This window comes from Microtus ochrogaster, chromosome 7 (assembly GCF_000317375.1).
Source record: "Microtus ochrogaster isolate Prairie Vole_2 chromosome 7, MicOch1.0, whole genome shotgun sequence".
NCBI classification, from domain to species: Eukaryota; Metazoa; Chordata; class Mammalia; order Rodentia; family Cricetidae; genus Microtus; species Microtus ochrogaster.
The window spans coordinates 39,058,048-39,074,662 of NC_022014.1; the positions used below are offsets into that span (position 1 = coordinate 39,058,048).

General features: G+C 46.7%; 1 protein-coding gene across 1 annotated transcript in view; it reads right to left on the minus strand.

Annotated features, from left to right (window-relative positions):
- Nlrp3 (NLR family pyrin domain containing 3) overlaps positions 1–16,429 on the minus strand; it is a 26,035-nt gene extending 9,606 nt beyond the window's left edge. Inside the window, exons 1-7 of the mRNA XM_005349971.2 lie at positions 16,392–16,429; positions 15,847–16,167; positions 12,745–12,858; positions 10,106–11,858; positions 7,884–8,054; positions 5,264–5,434; positions 3,511–3,681 (exon numbers count right to left, since the gene is read on the minus strand). Of these exons, the coding sequence (XP_005350028.1) occupies positions 3,511–3,681; positions 5,264–5,434; positions 7,884–8,054; positions 10,106–11,858; positions 12,745–12,858; positions 15,847–16,129 (2,663 nt within the window). The 5' untranslated portion in view covers positions 16,130–16,167; positions 16,392–16,429. The remainder of the gene's footprint in view (positions 1–3,510; positions 3,682–5,263; positions 5,435–7,883; positions 8,055–10,105; positions 11,859–12,744; positions 12,859–15,846; positions 16,168–16,391) is intronic.
- Positions 16,430–16,615: the final 186 nt, after the last annotated feature.

The following is a 16,615-nucleotide window of genomic DNA, read 5'->3' on the forward strand; positions in this document are numbered from 1 at the left end:
AAACCCTGTCTCGAAAAAAAAAAAAAAAAAAAAGAGTTGCCATGGTCATGGTGTCTCTTCATAGCAATAGAAACCCTAACTAAGACACCTTGTCTCGAAAATAAAAATGTGGCCACAACTGGACATCAAACCTCACAGACATAATTGGTTAAAATGAGGTCATCAAGTGGGTCCAAATCTAATATGACGGACATCCTCATCAAAACCAGAGCTTCTGATTGGAGAGACGGCTCAGCAGCTTTTCCAGAAGAGCCAAGTTTGGTTCCCAGTACCCATGTCAGGCAGATCACAACCACCCATAATGCCAGTTTCCAGGGGACTCGGTGCCTTCTTCTCACTTTCTTGGCACTGCACTCATTTGCAATAGCTTCCCCCGATATGCATTCATACACATAATTGAAGATAAATAAATAAAACCTTAGAACCAGAACATGAGACTCTGTGTTATAACAGAGACACAGGGAGAATCCTGTGTAAAGACAGAGGCCACACTCAAGTGATTCATCTACAACCACAGTGCCAAGGACTTCCCGTAAGAGACACAAAAGGATACACCCTTGCTCGTGACCCTCAGATGAACCAGCTCAGCTAATGTCTTAATCCCTGCCTCTAGAATTGAGGAACAATGCATTTGCGTTGTTCAAGCCATTATGTTTTGGGAACTATGTTATAACAACCTTAGTAAAGTTATACATACAGGATACTTAGATAGAAAGATGAATAGTTAGATAAATATATTGAGGAGTAGCCATATGGTTCAATATATGGATTGATAAAGCAATTAGTGCTTATGGGTGGATGGATGTTTGTGTAGAACACAGGGCCTGGAATTTCGCTTGCCAGGTTTGCAGAGACAGAGACACTTTTCACTTTCACCTTAACAAACCTGGATAATTCCTTATGTTAAACTAAGTATGATACTTTTGTAGCAAAACTCAGAAGTGGCATCTGGGTGTGAGATCTATTTGGGAAGACATCTGTCTATGGGTGGTTATTGACACTTGGGGGTACATAAGACATCTTAGTGTAGAAACAAACAACAGGAAATCAGTGGGGAAAGCTGCAGATCACAGGGGGAGAAGCCAGTGCCGAATCTACAGAAGAGGAACCCATCACCTCAACGTGAAAGGCAGCACGCACAGGGCAAGGTTGAGCTGCAGGGATGAGCCAAGCTAAGGACTGGTGAAGGACCGGCAGGAGTGGGACAGGATCCTGAGGCCAACACTACCACATTCCGGTCTGTGGCCGAAGGATTACCCCTTCCCTAGCGCTGTGCGTGGAAACAAGATCACATCCACCATCAGCACCCGTAACAGAGCTCCAGCGACCTTAGGAAACTCAGGGGCCAGATCCCATCCGTTGATTCAGAAGCCGCGCTGTAGCAGTATAGGAAGGCAACCTGGTAATATCTGGGGCTGGGCTAATAGAGCATGCTCAGGGAAGTATCAGAGTTTACAATTAATATTGGTGGTTAAGTATGGATAATTGATTTCAGGTGTTTTGGATTTGGGATTTTTTTTAAGACATAGATCCATGTAGCCCAAGTTAGTTTCAAACTCACTATGTAACTGAACTTCTGATCATCCTGCCTTTCCCTCCCAAGTGCTAGGATTACAGGAATGTGAACAAAACCCAGTTTACTCTGTACTAGGGATGGAACTCAAGGTGTGATGCATGCTAAGCAAGAATTCTACCAATTGAGCCACATGTCCAGACTCATCTTGTTATACTTTTTTTTCCCAAAGGCAGGATCTCATATATAGCTCTGGCTGTCCTGGAAGTCACTAAATAGACCAGGCTGGCTTCAAACTCATGGAAAACTACCTGTCTCTGCCCCCCAAGTGCTGGGATTAAAGGCCTGCACCAGTATGCTCAGCTTGCTTTACTGTGTCCTAAATATTTATCTAGCTGCCATTTCTATCAATCATGTGAATGAAGACATATTCAGTTTGTTTGTTTTATTTATAGATATTGACAGAAAGGACATTTTAATCTTTCCCAGCTGATTTAGCAGAGACGGGAGTAAGGTTAGGAACAGATGCTGAAACCTCGCAGAGTACAATTGCGAACATAACCAGACCGAGGTACTCGCAAAGGGGTGGGGCTGGGGAATCGCACAAGGGTGTCTGGTTCTAGCCAGCACCCACAGGTGGAGATCTGGAGCTCCTGAGCCCCATTTTTCACCTCTTTGTGAAATACGGGCATTGGTGAGCACTTAGCTCCATTTCCAGAGGGCGATGAGCTGATTCTCACGAGGATCGTGAAAGAGTAGCGAATGGCCATTAGCTGGTGGTCTGTGCTTTTACTTGCTACAGAATTCCAACCTCAAAAACCTGATGTGAGGCCAGCAAAATGGCTCTGCTGGGGAAGGTACCCGCCGCCAAGCTGAACAAACTAGTTCCGTCCCTGGGACGCATGTCCAGGTGGAAGAGAAGAACTGACCCTGTAGAGTTGTCCTTTGACCTCCACACAGGTGCTGGGGTGCACATTAAATGAATAAATCCATAAATGAATATATTGAGTTTTTGAAAGACGTATAAACTACCAAACATAAGGAAATCACACTGAAAACAGAACACCCCACCCCCAAACATAAAAGTCTCACTGGGTCTTCGGGTCTGGATGCCAAGAGAAACATCCCCAATCCAGCTGTTTCCTGGGAGAGCTTGGCTAGACTGGTGCTGATGCTGAGCTGTGCCACCGCTGAGGATTTAGAGACATCTGTGCCACATTAGTATGATGCTATCTTTGGGGACCAGAGACTGGGGCTGCTGCTCCAGTGCGGAACCTGAGAAGCTGCGGTTGGGGGATGAGAGCTCAGGGCAGAGAACTTGCTTTACAGAACTCATTTCCGTCCTTGAAAGCGCTCACACAGTAAAGGGGTTACTGCCCTCGTACAGGTCTCAGAAGCAAGTTTCGTGCTCAATGGGAGAAATAGAGCTGCACAACCACTAAGAAGCTCTGACTATACTGCCATGAGCCAGGAGGACTCACCTCGTCAGTAGTAATGCGACTGTTCCCCGGTGTCTTTGGGTAACTTTTTCTAAGACACCTACAGGTGCCAACACCTGTGGGTGTTCATGTCCCTCATGTAAAACGGCAGAGTATTTGCCTAACACCTCTGTGCATCCTCCCATGGACTGTAAATTATCTCCAGATTACTTACGATACCTCTCATGGCATACGTGTTACACCATAAGTAGTATGCTGTATTGTTCAGAGAATAATGACAAAGAGAAAGGTTCATATACATCAAACGCAGACATAATTTTTCCTAATATTTTTAAGCCCACAGCTGGTTAAACCTGTGGCTCCTTGAATCTGCAGTGCAGAATCCCTGCTGTGTGCTGCATGATTCTGATGCGTCACACCACGTCTGGTGTTCATGCTGAGGCTCCCACTTCATCTCCAGCTGATGAACCTTTCCTAGAGTGGCCCCATCCATGTTTTCCAAATAAACCATCTCTGAAGAGAATTGGATTTTCCACAGAGAGACGAAGACTTACTTACCCCAGCTTCTGCAAGTTACATTGAGGGTGCTTGATTTTTTCACACAAAACTTGAACTCCTGAATCTCCCAAGGCGTTTTCTCCGATGTATAGTCTGGTCAGAGAACAGTGGGAGCTCAGAACCAACGCGAGATCCTCACAGCACGCAGATGTGAGACAGCAGCTGACCAACCTGGCATGCAGAAGGGACAGGGTCAGTGCCATCTCTCATGCCTCTGTACCATGTCCCCGGAGACTGCACCTCCTGCTGCCCCCTCCGCTGAAATCTGCACCTCAGCTCCACAGAGCTCTCTCTCTCATCCCTTTCCCATTTGGTGAGACAACAGCTACTAGACCCATTCCTGCACTAGAACATCTTTCCTGTTCCCTTCACTGGCTTTTATTGAAATAAAATGTACATAGAGGCGCCAGGGAGATGGCGCAGCGAGTAAAGGCATTTGCTACCGAGCCTGACCACCCGAGTTTAATCCCATAACCCACATAAAGGAGACAGCTAACTCCAAAAAGTTGTCTTCTGACCTTCATACATGTGCCATGGCATGCACATGTGTGTGTGCATGTACATACACACACACAGAGAGAAATAATATAAAGACGGGCTTTTAATGTATACATGATAAATTATATCATCAAAACCACTTTTAGGGCAGAATTTTCTTGAGGCCCGGTAGCAGAGGCCTGCAAACTCGGCTACTCAGAAGGCTGAGGTAACAGTCTTAAGCTAAAGCCCTCCTCCCTCCCCGAGAACTTAGCAAGATCTTGCCTCACGATGAAAAAGAAAAGTTGTTATGATGTAGCATGAAACTGGACCTTGGCGGGTTTGAGGAGTGCCATGGAGAGTGAGAGACAAACACGCCAGGCAGACAGGAATAGAAAAGGGGGGAGGGGAAAGACCAGCCTCTGGGGACAGGAGTAGCAGAAGAGGAGAGAGAGCTCTTTGTTGGTTGTTTTCTATTAACTTTTGATCCTTCTGCCACCACATCTGGTTTAATTCAGTGCTGGGAATCAAACCTGGGGCCTCAGGTATGCTAGGCCAGCACGCTACCAGCTGAGTTGCCTGCTCCACCCTCTAGCACTTTCTTATCTCTTTAGAAACTGAGAACTCAAGAACAATGGCAATGGGTTTTTGATCCTACTGCACATACTGGCTTTGGGGAGCCTAGGCAGTTTGGATGCTCACTTTACTAGACCTGGATGGAGGTGGGGGTTCCTTGGACTTCCCACAGGGCAGGGAACCCTGACTGCTCTTCGGGCTGACGAGGGAGGGAGACTTGATTGGGAGAGAGGGAGGGAAATGGGAGGCGGTGGCGGGGAGGAGGCAAAAATCTTTAATAAATAAATAAATAAAACAATAAAATTTAAAAAATAAATAAATAAAAAGAATTCAGGTCTCCTAGAAGCATTCAGTAAAGCAGCGCACAATAAAGGAAGCACCTCCATTGCGCCAGCTCCATGTTCTTCCTGCTCAGTGAGAGGACTGAGGGTCGATTATGAGCTCTCAAAACTCTTCTCCCATGATGCCCTACAGGGGTCTTGTTTTCTCAGACATACTTTGTTTGATTATGTATACACACCAGTGTTATATTTCCACATGTAGCTTTCCCCACAGCCACCACTGGCTGCCTAAATGACCAGAAAAAGAGCAGAAGGGACCACAGGAAGTCCTCCTAGCCACTGAGAATATTCTAGTCCATCAGCGAGTTCCTGAAAGGGACCTCAATGGCAGAGCTTTCTGGGTGATGGGCCGCACTCACCAGAGCTTCTGCAGGCTGCAGAACAGGTGCTTCAGTCCCACACACAGAAGTCTGACTCCAAAGTCCCCCAAGGCGTTGTCGCTCAGATCCAGCTCCTTCAGCTTCTGGCTGTGGCTCAGCACAGACGAGATGTCGAAACAGCACTGGTGGGAAAGTCCACAGCGCCCCAACCTTCATGGCAAGCACAGAATCAGACACCAGAGTGTGACCCCATCAGACCCACAGGGTCAAACTATGGGGAGGTGAAACTTCTGGGAAGCGGAGCCTCGAGGAGGACTTGTGGTCACTGCAGGGGGGGGGGGTGAAGGGTGGGAGGGGGTGACCTTAAAGGGGAATTGAGATACTGTGCTCTGTGTGTGTGTGTGTGTGTGTGTGTGTGTGTGTGTGTGTGTGTGTGTGTGTCTCCCATCTGTCTCTCTGTTTCTCCCCCTCTCTATCTCTTTCTCCTGCCCTCCTCAGTCGTCATGATGTGCACAGACTACTCTACCATATAACACCACCATAATATTCCATCTCGTCACAGACTCAAACAACAGGCTCAGCCACCCAGGGACTAAAAGCCTGAACCTAAAGAGCCTTTCCTCCTTTTGAGTTGGCTATCTCAGGTGCTCATCAAATGGAGGGAGAGCTGATGCCTCCCTCACCGCTCTTGCCTTCCAGTCTGGATTTGGTTTCCACGTGAGGCAGAAGCAAATGTGTTCCGGAGTAACCGGAGAGTTCCTGAGCGACACACAGGACGTGTGAAGAAGCGAGCTGCTGCTCACCTGGCCATAGCCCAGGGCTACTGTGTTCATCCACTTTCAGGTTTTTAAATGTAAGAGTGAGGAGCCCTGGAGCTCTTGTCCTCAAGAATTTCTAACAGGCATCACTGGGCATGCATCACTGGGCATGCATCACTGGGTTTCTCATCTACACAAAAAGTCTTTGCAAGCCTCATACTCTCACCGATTTTGCTTGACAATTTAATCCCAGAGCTCTCTCCACACTGAAGAGGAATTTAGAAAGCCCAGCTGACAGGCGTTCTCATAAAGTTCCTAGCCTGCTGGGTGGGGCAGGGTCACCAATGTCACAACCAGGAAGACACAGCTAGCAGGGGTGGGGGAAGAGTCTCTCTGTGCTGGCCTGGCCGTTCCCATTTTCCCATTCTACGTGGCATTGACTCCCAGTCTCCATAGATATTCTCCTTAGTGAACAGATCTCCGTGAGCCACAAAGAAGAACTACTGGGAATGTCAGCAAAGCTGAAGCAAAGCCCAGGACCAGTGCCTGTGTGAGCATCCGTCTGTCTGTCAGTGCCCCGCACAGCTTGGAACAGCACTGATTACAATCGGTGATTCATTTCGTGCAGTTGTCTAGTGGTGGTTTGTCTCCACGAGGCCACGTTTGCCTCCAGGAGGTCACATTTGTCCCCAGGAGGCCACGTTTGCCTCCAGGAGGTCACATGTCAGAAGCTTGATCCTCAGTGTGGTGATGTGAGATGTGCTGACACCTTTAAGAGGTGAGACTAAGTACAAAATAATGACATCGCCTCCAACACTGCCTCAAAAGGAATTAATGGAGTCTCCTTAGGAATTCAGCTGGCTCCCCGCATTGGGGCCAGTGAAGTAACTTAGTGAGTCAATGTTCCTGTCACCCAAACCTAGTGACCTGAGCTCTGTCCCTGGAACCAGTTTCCGTAGTTGCCCTCAGACTTCTGCATGCATGTTGTGACATGTGCAGGCCCACATTCATACACACACACACACACACACACACAGAGACATAGACAACATACATAACACACACGCACATATTTTAAAGAAAAGAAAAATAGAAAAGTTTAAATTGTATTATTTTTTGATTTTTTTCTTGTTCCGTATATTTAGAGTTAATTACTTAAATAAAATAGATCATAGAATGGGGTATAAGAAACTCACATCCCACAGCACTCTAGTATGTTCTGATACTGCCAGCCGCTAGCATCTGTAATGAAACTTCCCAGCTCTCACCCAGAAGCCTGGTCCCGGAAAGAATGGAAGACGCAGGCTTGGCTTGGCCACCAAGAAATAGTTTTTTTTTTCAGCTCTTCTTCATCTTCTCCATCTAAAACTCTCCAGACTTTCCTCCCGTCATTCAGCCTGCCCGTTCATAATAGAGTCAACTCTGTTCCTCCAAGCTTAATGTGTCAAAGTCCTATTCCAGAAGTCCACAGAGTGCGACCATATTTGGAAATAGGCAACTTCAAATGCGTAGTTAAACTGACTCTACAGTGTTGGCTCTAGTCCAGTGGGGCCGGAATCAGATACCAGAAATGTCTGTAAGAAGTGAGAGCCCAAACACGCAGCAGGAAGATGATGCATAGACTCAAGGAGGAAATGGTCATCTACAAGCCAGGAAGTGAGGCTCGGAACCAACCAGCAGATGTGTGGTTTTGAACTTTAGCGTCCAAACCTGAGGTAAAAAATGTTAAAGCCTTTAGAGCTTGGCCCTTGAGCATTTTTTTTTACATTAGCATGGAAACAACTCACCAGACCATCAAAGATCTTTCTCTAGTGTCTCTTCCCATTCATTTCTCCCCCCTCTCGCACGCGCGCACACACAAGTACAGGCACACGCACACACGCACACACCTGGGGACTCACCACAGTCTCTGAATGTTACAGCCTGGATGCTGGAGTGCCTCGCACAGCACCCTCATGCCCGGATCCCCCAGAGTATTGTCGCTGAGGTCCAGTTCAGTGAGGTTCTCGTTGGTGCTTAGACTTGAGAAGAGGCCTCGGCAGAAGCCAGACGTGAGATAGCAGTTGGCCAGTCTAAGACGGCACGGAAAAAGGACAGAAAAGAAAATCGGTTTCTAATGATAACAAACTAGAGCTCAGGACAGAGCTCCTGGCACCTATTCATAGAAAAGTCTTCTAGATGGAAACCACCAGCCATAAACCCACTGCTGATTCAGAGGGAAGCAGGCGGGGGAGCCTTGGGTAGAGAGGCTCCTTTTGAGATTTGAAGAAGTAAGCTTTTAGGCTTACTGCAAACATCCTCAACCACCTCCTTCCCACCTTAGACTGCTGTTGTGCCCCTGGCCTGGACATGCAGCCGAGTGGCCCAAGGAGCATTTTTGACCCAGGCTGCCCAATGCATTGGGAGTGTTGTCGACAATCCTGAGGCCATGCTGCAACCACAGAAGAAAAGTCCGAATCTTAAGAGCAACATCCATCTACATTGGTAGTTTTTAGTTTTACAGTCATCTCCAGGAATTCACGTTAGAATACCCCGTAGTCTTATGAAAATGCAGAGCCTGAGGAACGGGAATGAAGTTTACCAGCATATCTGAGATCCTAGATTTGGCCCCTCACGCTACATAACAGCAGAGCATACTTGTCAATACCTGTAACCCTACTACTCAGAAAATAGCACGATTAAAAACTCAAGGTCATTCTCAGTTACACAGTGAGTCCAAAACTAGCTTGGGCTACATGAAGCCCTAGCTTTGAAAGGAAAAAAAAAAAAGGCAGAACTTTGTTTACGCGCAGGACTAGCTTTGTGACTCCAAAACTCTGATGCGGACACCCACATAGCTAGTTGTAGTGATGTTTTATTTGTGTTTTAATAAATAAAACTTGCCTGAAGATCAGAAGGCAGAGTTAAACCAGTAGAGGTCAGGGAGTGGCACAGACCCTTAATCCCAGGACTCAAGGCCACCCTGAGCTACACAAGATTAAATCTGTCTAAAAAAGAAATACAGCTCACACAAAGGTGATCCCAGCACTAAGGAGGTGGAGACAGGAGTGATAGGTTGGGTGGAGATGAATATAAAATGGGAGGAGACCGTTGCAGTCTGGGGTTTGATGGAGACAGCTGTAGTCTACAGTCATGTTAAGGACCCAGTTGCCTCTTTGTTTGTCTGAGCTTTGGTACAGCTAAGAACTCTCCAGTGGCTTGGCTGCTTTGCTTTTCTGATCTTCAGCTTGAGCCCCAATATCTGTCTCTGGCTTTTTAGTGTTCATGCTACAGCTAGTCCTCTTGGAAGGTTCTGTAACAAACAAAGAAGGCCAGCAAGTAAAATGGCTGTTACCCAAAGTAAAGGATCCCCACTTCTCATCAGGGCTTTAGCCAGAGTCCCTGCCTTCCTCATAGGTGTATGGTTCTAGTCTGGCCTCTTAACCTTTCTTCACTACAGTTAGGGCCCTAAGGAGAAAGTCTGTCTTCTTCTATCTCCTCTCTCTTTCCCTCTCCCACTGGTGTCGTCTGAATGCTCACTTTGCCCTTCAAAAACTCATATTGGTACCCTAGTCTCAGAAAGATGGGATCAGGAGGTGAGGTCCTTGGAGGATGGGTCAGTCATTGGGTTAAACCTCATATACAATAACAGTATCTTGTGAAAGAGAGAACCAAGGAGTGGCTTCCCTCCACCCAACAGGTAAGAACAGTATGCAGTGTGCTCCATTTTTAGCCTTCCCATCCTCCACAGCTCTAATAAATAAACCTTTATCTTCAAAAATAACCTAGTATCAAGCATCCGATACAGCAGCATGAATTAAAGTAAGACAGTGAGCTAGAGGATACAAGCAATGGGGGTTTATGAACATTTCCACACACTGGCACAGTCCACCTGATACCTTGTGCCGAAGTGGTGTGCTCCCCAGATGCTTATTTCTTAGACTATTGGGTTTTGTCTTCAATCCCACTTATCCGCCTAGCACAAGTCACTCTCTACCAATAAAAGAGTGGCAGTCACATTGTCACGAAGCTTGGCAATTATATTTGGCAAATCAGAAAGAGAGGAGAGGAAGTAAGGACCAAGGAAAGTGACCACGAGGCATAAGACACAGGCTACCATCTGCTTGAGGTCAAATTTCCTTACCTGGAAGAACAGGCAGCTTGGGACTCTGGGAAAACACAATGGACCTGGTCCGTGTGCTCACTTCCTCCTTTCTCTTCTTCTTCCTTAGGTGAGTTGTGGAGAAACCCCAGGGAAAGCGTTTTCACCCGACTACAGTTCTTGATACAGAAGGAAGAAACCACATGGTCCATTCTGGTAGAGAGATTGATCTCAATTTTGGGGAAGTGGTCCATGGCTCTCTGCACAAAGTCTTCCTCCTGCATCTCATACAAGCAGTAGAACAGTTCCAGCTGGCTGGGCTGCCTCTGCAGCATCTTGGCCTTGGCTTTCACTTCAATCCATTTGAGCAGTTCCAGTCTGACTTGCTGAGAGATCTTGCAACTTAATTTCTTCTCCAAATAGGAGCTTCTCTCCTGGTTTACAAGGCCAAAGAGGAAACGGACAACAAAAATCAGATAGCCTTTTTCAAACTTGCCGTAATTCTCTAGGAGAACCTTCACGTCTCGGTTCAGAAGATCTGAACAGCCTGCTGGTCCCTTCCTCATAGCCACCCCCTCTTCCTCCTCTTCCAGCAAATAGTACATAGCAGCAAAAAACTCCTGGAAGGTCATGTGGCTGAAGCTAAAGACTCTCTCACAGTCCACTTCCTTCTGGAACACGTTCATTCTCAGGAAAGCAGAGACGTCCGTCATCTGCAGGCCGTGTTTCCTCAGATCACACTCCTCAAATAGGATTTTCTGGTTCCAGATTCCATCTGCAGCCAGTGAGCAGAGCCCCTGTAGGTGGGAAGAGAAGAGGTGCTCCTCTGTGTCCCCTCGGGATTGCAGCAGGCTGGAAAGGAAGAAGACATAGACGGCGGTAGTGGTCTTGGAGGTCTGGGCCAGGCTCTTTCCAGCCTCCATCTGCTGCTTCAGCCCCGTGCACACGATCCAGCAGACCAGGGGGATGAAGCACATGGTAAAGAGGATCTCATTCTCTTGGATCAGCCTGAAGGCTTCCCTGGCCTGCAGCTCATCTGAGAAATACTTAAAGAAATACTCCTTCCTTTTGGCCTCAGAGAAACCCAGGATCTCAACATGGCGAGGGTGGTCCAGCAGATGCTGAAGCTTCTCCAAGGCTACGGGCCTCGTTGTAATGAGCAGAGAGGCCTTGGGCAGCAGTTTCTTTCGGATGAGGCTGCTCAGCAGAATGTCTCCTCTCACAGCCTTCTGCCAGTCTGTGCAGACCTCTCCAATGTGCTCATCAAAGGCCCCTTGCAGCTCATCAAAGCCATCCATGAGGAAGAGGATCCTGGAGGGCTTGTGCAGGATCTTACACACTGGTGGGTTTGGGTCAGGACAGCAGCTGACAATCAGATCTCCCAGACTCCTTGGTGTCCTGAGGCTCACCTCTCGACAGTGGATAAAGAATACATAATCAAATTTGTCTTTGAAGAGCTTCCTGGATGCCCAGTCCAACATAATCTTCCTGGCTAGTATTGTTTTCCCAATGCCTGCTGCTCCCTGGAACACCACTGTGTGCACAGGCTCTGTGTGCTCATCCTCGGGCTCAAACAGCAACTCCAGCTTAATGGAACTTATGGGTCTGTCCCACGTTTTGGTCCTGCCGATGGTCAGTAATTCATACTCCCTCTCTTGCTTGCTCGGATGCTCCTTGACCAGTTGTAGCTGAGTGTAGCGGTTGTTGAGGTCCACACTCTCACCCAGACGTGCATTCCTGTCTTTGATACAGTAGAACCTGCTTCTCACATGTCGTCTGTATATCTTACAGTAATCTGCAGCAGAGACAGCAAGGTTGACTCGGAAAAGCCCCCCCACATCTCTTCCCCAACAATAAGCTATGAGTGGACCTATGCTCTTACAGGAAGAACACTGAGAATAGTGAGGAGCCAATGGCAGCAACAACAACATGCATAGAATGCTGAGTGTCAACTAGAGATAATGTGCTCACCAAACATTCAAACGTATATAGCAAGGTTATACTCACTGATGCAATAGTGGCATGATTGCCATGACAGTAACCAACCATTCTATGATTGGATTTGAGGTCTAGTCCCAAGGTAGGGATTCATGTCAGGCTCTGAAAGTCCAGTCAAAAGCCTGTGTGGCTAGGGAGCCATAGGCCCTAGCAGCAACGTGTTCTCCAGGTATCTCATTATATCTATTACTGTCTTCCCAATAGCGTGAAGGCAACATAAAATGCAGATTAATATTAAAACATGCCCATGTGCAAAAAAACAAAAAAAAACAAAAAAACCAAGTGCCTGTACTCTAAAGGAAGTAACGGCTGGGTTGGGTTAGGGAAATAGGATGCATAATTCTCTCACTGCTCAAGTGTATCAGGTCCCTAAAACTCTGTCACCAATTACTTCCCACTCATGATAGAGCAGAAAGCCAGTACCACAGGCACAGCCTCCAGCCAGAAAATCTGTTATTTCAGCCTTATACCTTTAACTAAAGCCTATATCTGCCTGTAGTAAACCTTTTCCCTGGGACTTTGAGAAGTCATGCATCTACTTCTTCGGCTGAAGGTGGTCCTGTAACAGGTCTTGTTCCCTGAGGAGGAAACTTGGAGAGTGGCCAAGCTTCCCTGCTTTCCAGTCCCTTGGCCTCCTCTTCCAGGTCTCAAAACAAAGTTGGAAGCAGCAGCCCCACGCCTACCTTTCTTTTTCTTACAAATCGAGATCTGGGAAAGATATCCCAGCAAACCCATCCACTCCTCTTCAAGGCTGTCTTCCTGGCATACCACGGTGAGATTAGAAGCATACGAATCACCTAAACACAAAAGGAAAAAACACAAAGTACATCAAAAAGTCCTAACACAGAGGGTAGAATTGAGCCTAGTCTATGGGGTAGTATGGGGTGGGTCAAATGCCCTTCTGAATTAAACATAGCTTAGCCAAGCATGACAGCCCATACCTCTAAGCTCAACACTTGGGAGACGGAAGCAGGAGGACCAGAACTTCAGGAGTTATCATCAGCTGGTAGTGAGTTCAAGGCCAGCCTAGGCTGCATGAGATCATGTCTCAAAGAGGAAAAGCAAAGGAAAGAAAGAAAAAGAGGAGGGTAGGGGAGTAAACATGGCTCAGGTGGCAGGCCATAGTTATTTCATCAGAACCCCAGTACACATGATTCTGTTTGCCTCACTTTGAAAGAGTGGCTGTCAACCATCAAACACTGTGTTCCCGAACACAGAATGTCTTTTCCAGGCCCAGAAGTCCATAGAGTCCATATGAGAACAAACAGGGTTCCTTTGCCATCATCTGTCCTTGGCTTTCCCTAGTACCCTGACTTGGAGGCTATGTGCACAATCCTCAGTGTTCTCCTGACAGCCCCACCCTTCCCTGACCTCAGCTGCATGTATGTAATCCATTTGGGTCATATCTTGTGCTGCCGTGTCTAGATTCTTAGATCCTCAGAAATGACTATTGTCAGTCTGTATAATGAAGAAGTTCAGAGCACTGGTTAACTAAATTCACATTGAAAACTTTAAAATTCTAAGAAGGACTCTACTCGAAGCAGTTCTTACTCTGTTCTGAAGCTTAGGCATCACTATCCATAGAAAACCCTAAGGAGATTCCAACGTGTACCTACAGCCAAGAACTACATGTCCAAATAGTCTGAACTTTCTTCCTAGGGGAAATTTAGGAGTGCTGTAACAAAAGCCCCCTCCCAGAAAACATATCCAGTAGATTAAGGACACAGACAGGAACATAAGGGTAAGATATATCCATTCCTATGGATATAAAATTATTCTGTAAGATGATGCCAGGGTTGTAGCCCAGTTGGCAGAGTGCCTTCTTAATATGGACCAACTCTATCTATACCACATAAGCCAGGCAAGGTGTTAGTACACACCTGTAACCCTGGTACCCAGGAGGATCAGGAGTTCAAGATAATCTTTGGCTACTCAGAGAGTTGTAGGCAAGCCTGGGCTATGTGAGACCCTTTCTAAAGAAAAGAAGACAACACCACTAGCAATGAGATCACAAAAGAAAAATCTAAACCTTGAGCAGATTAAGCTCTCAATAATTATATTCTCATTTAGGTCTCACTTTAATCCAAACGAGAACTTCAAATACTGGTGGCAGTTTTTACACTTAAAATCCTGATATGAAGCCGGGCGATGGTGGCGCACGCCTTTAATCCCAGAACTCAGGGATTCTGCCTTGGGGAGGCAGAGGCAGGCGGATCTCTGTGAGTTCGAGACCAGCCTGGTCTACAGAGCTAGTTCCAGGACAGGCTCCAAAGCTACAGAGAAACCCTGTCCCCAAAAAACAAAACAAAACAAAACAAACAAAAAAAAATCCCGATATGAAAGCCGACACCACGTGGCTATACTTTTATAGTCTTGCCTGGCTTTTTACTCTGGATGTGCCTGGCTCTGAGTGGGGAGCCCTGGGTAATTAGAACCTCTCCCTGGCTTATGCCGTTCATTTGAAAGCATGAATAGTACTAGCAATTTCTTTATGGGGTTAGTGAAAGAGCGAAATCTATTACAACTGCCCAGTATGGGGGTTCTGAAGAGGTGGGTCAGTGGTTAAGAGCACTGGCTGCTCTTCCAGAGGATCTGGATTCAGTTTCCCAGCACCCACATGGTGACTCAAACTGTCCTTTGTCACACAGCTCCGTCTCTCTCTCCTATATCACACAGCTCCATCTCTTTCTCCTATATCACACAGCTCCGTCTCTCTCTCCTATATCACACAGCTCGCTCTCTCTCCTATATCACACAGCTCTCTCTCTCCTATATCACACAGCTCTGTCTCTCTCTCCTATATCACAATTGCCTTGCTATGCACCTCCTCGTCTCCACTGACTCAGTGGTGTAAGATGGAACCCAGGGCCCTGAGCATGCTAGGCAGATGCTCTACTGCTGAGCTACCCCACCCCTTCCAACTCAGCATCCTCTGCCTATGACTTTCTGGTTACTCTGAATCCTTTCTGCTGTTTCGCTTGTTTAGAGCGAACAAGCATCTGCCAGGAGCTGATTGGAAAACCAGAGGTGGGCCTCAGCAGGAAACAGACTCAGAGAGCAGGGTACTAGTCACAGCAGGTTACAAGTAGAGTTTTTACAGAATTAGAAAAAGCTGCTTCCTCCCACTCTCTCATACCCCACCAGGAGAAGAGGAAAAACCGTGATAATAAATTAACATTTTAAAGATGCCAACTTCTTTGTAGCCAAGGACATAATCTCCCAGCACTTAGAAGGCAGAGGAAAGAGGATTTTGAATTTGGGGACCGCCTGGAGTATAGCAAGTTCAAGGCCAATCTGGGATATGTGAGACTCTAATTCAAAACCAAAGAAAGGAAGACATTGAGTAAACACAATTATCCATTGGCAATTGAAGAGACCGCAAAGTGTAGTATATACACGAATATTTGTCATTAATCTTTTTTAAAGAAGGAAATTCTGAGATACATGAAGTCATTATGCTAAGTGAAATAAGTCAGTCACAAGAGACAAACACTTCGTGATTCTGCCTGCATGAGGAATCCATAGTGGTAAAGTTCACAGGAACAGAAAACAGGATGGTGGTTGCTAGGAGACAGGGTGAGGTAATGGAGAGGCATTACCTAGTGAGGGAGGAGTGTCAGTTGTGCAAGAGGGAAAGTGCTCTGGAAGTTGGTTGCACAATAATGTGAGCTTTCTCATTACTAAGCCTTAAAATTACTAAATTACCAAGACTTAAAATTACTAAAATTCTTTATTTTAGGTTACATGTACTTTACTGTGAGGGGAAAAAAATCTTGTTTACTCACTCCAGTCTGGCTGCTCCTTCTTAGCTTTTTCCCAGAGGTCTCTCCTGTTGATAGCTGCAAAGATCCACACAGCCATGGCCCAGGCCTTTTCTTCCCCATTGAAGTCAATCATGAGTGTGGCTAGATCCAAATGGTCGGCCTTCTCCATCTGGCCCCTGGGGAGTGGGATGCAGCCACTCTCAGGCGGGTAATCTTCTAGGTGCATTTTGAATTTCCTGAGGTCCACATCTTCGAGGTCCTCTAGATACTGGGCCAGCTTGCAGCGGACACTTGTCATCTTCATCAGCAGCCCTTCTGAAGGTCTTTGCGCTCAGGGCCACACTGGAACGCAGGAACGAAAACCCCATGTGGGTAAGAAGAATCTTACTAAAAGTCTCCACTTCTAGAAAATTAGATGCTAATATTGAAACATCACGGGGTACCCCATAGGTTGGTAAAAGTTTTAAAGTTTCTCAACTCAGAAAACTCAAAGAGTGGGAACAAAAACAATCACTCGACTCTATGAATCACCATGTCTGGCTTTGAAAAGTAAACCAAACACTCACCAGAAAGTTCTCTTAGCTTGATCCAGGAATGTGTCCTGAGCCATGGAAGAAAAGCTCCCCTGCAGAGATCAAAATAAATAAGCCATCAGCCAGGCGGTGGTGGTGCACGCCTTTTGATCCTAGCACTATGGAGGCAGAGGCAGGAGGATCTCTGTGAGTTAGAGCCCAGCCTGGTCTACAAGAGCTAGTTCCAGGACAGGCTCCAAAGCTACAGAGAAACCCTG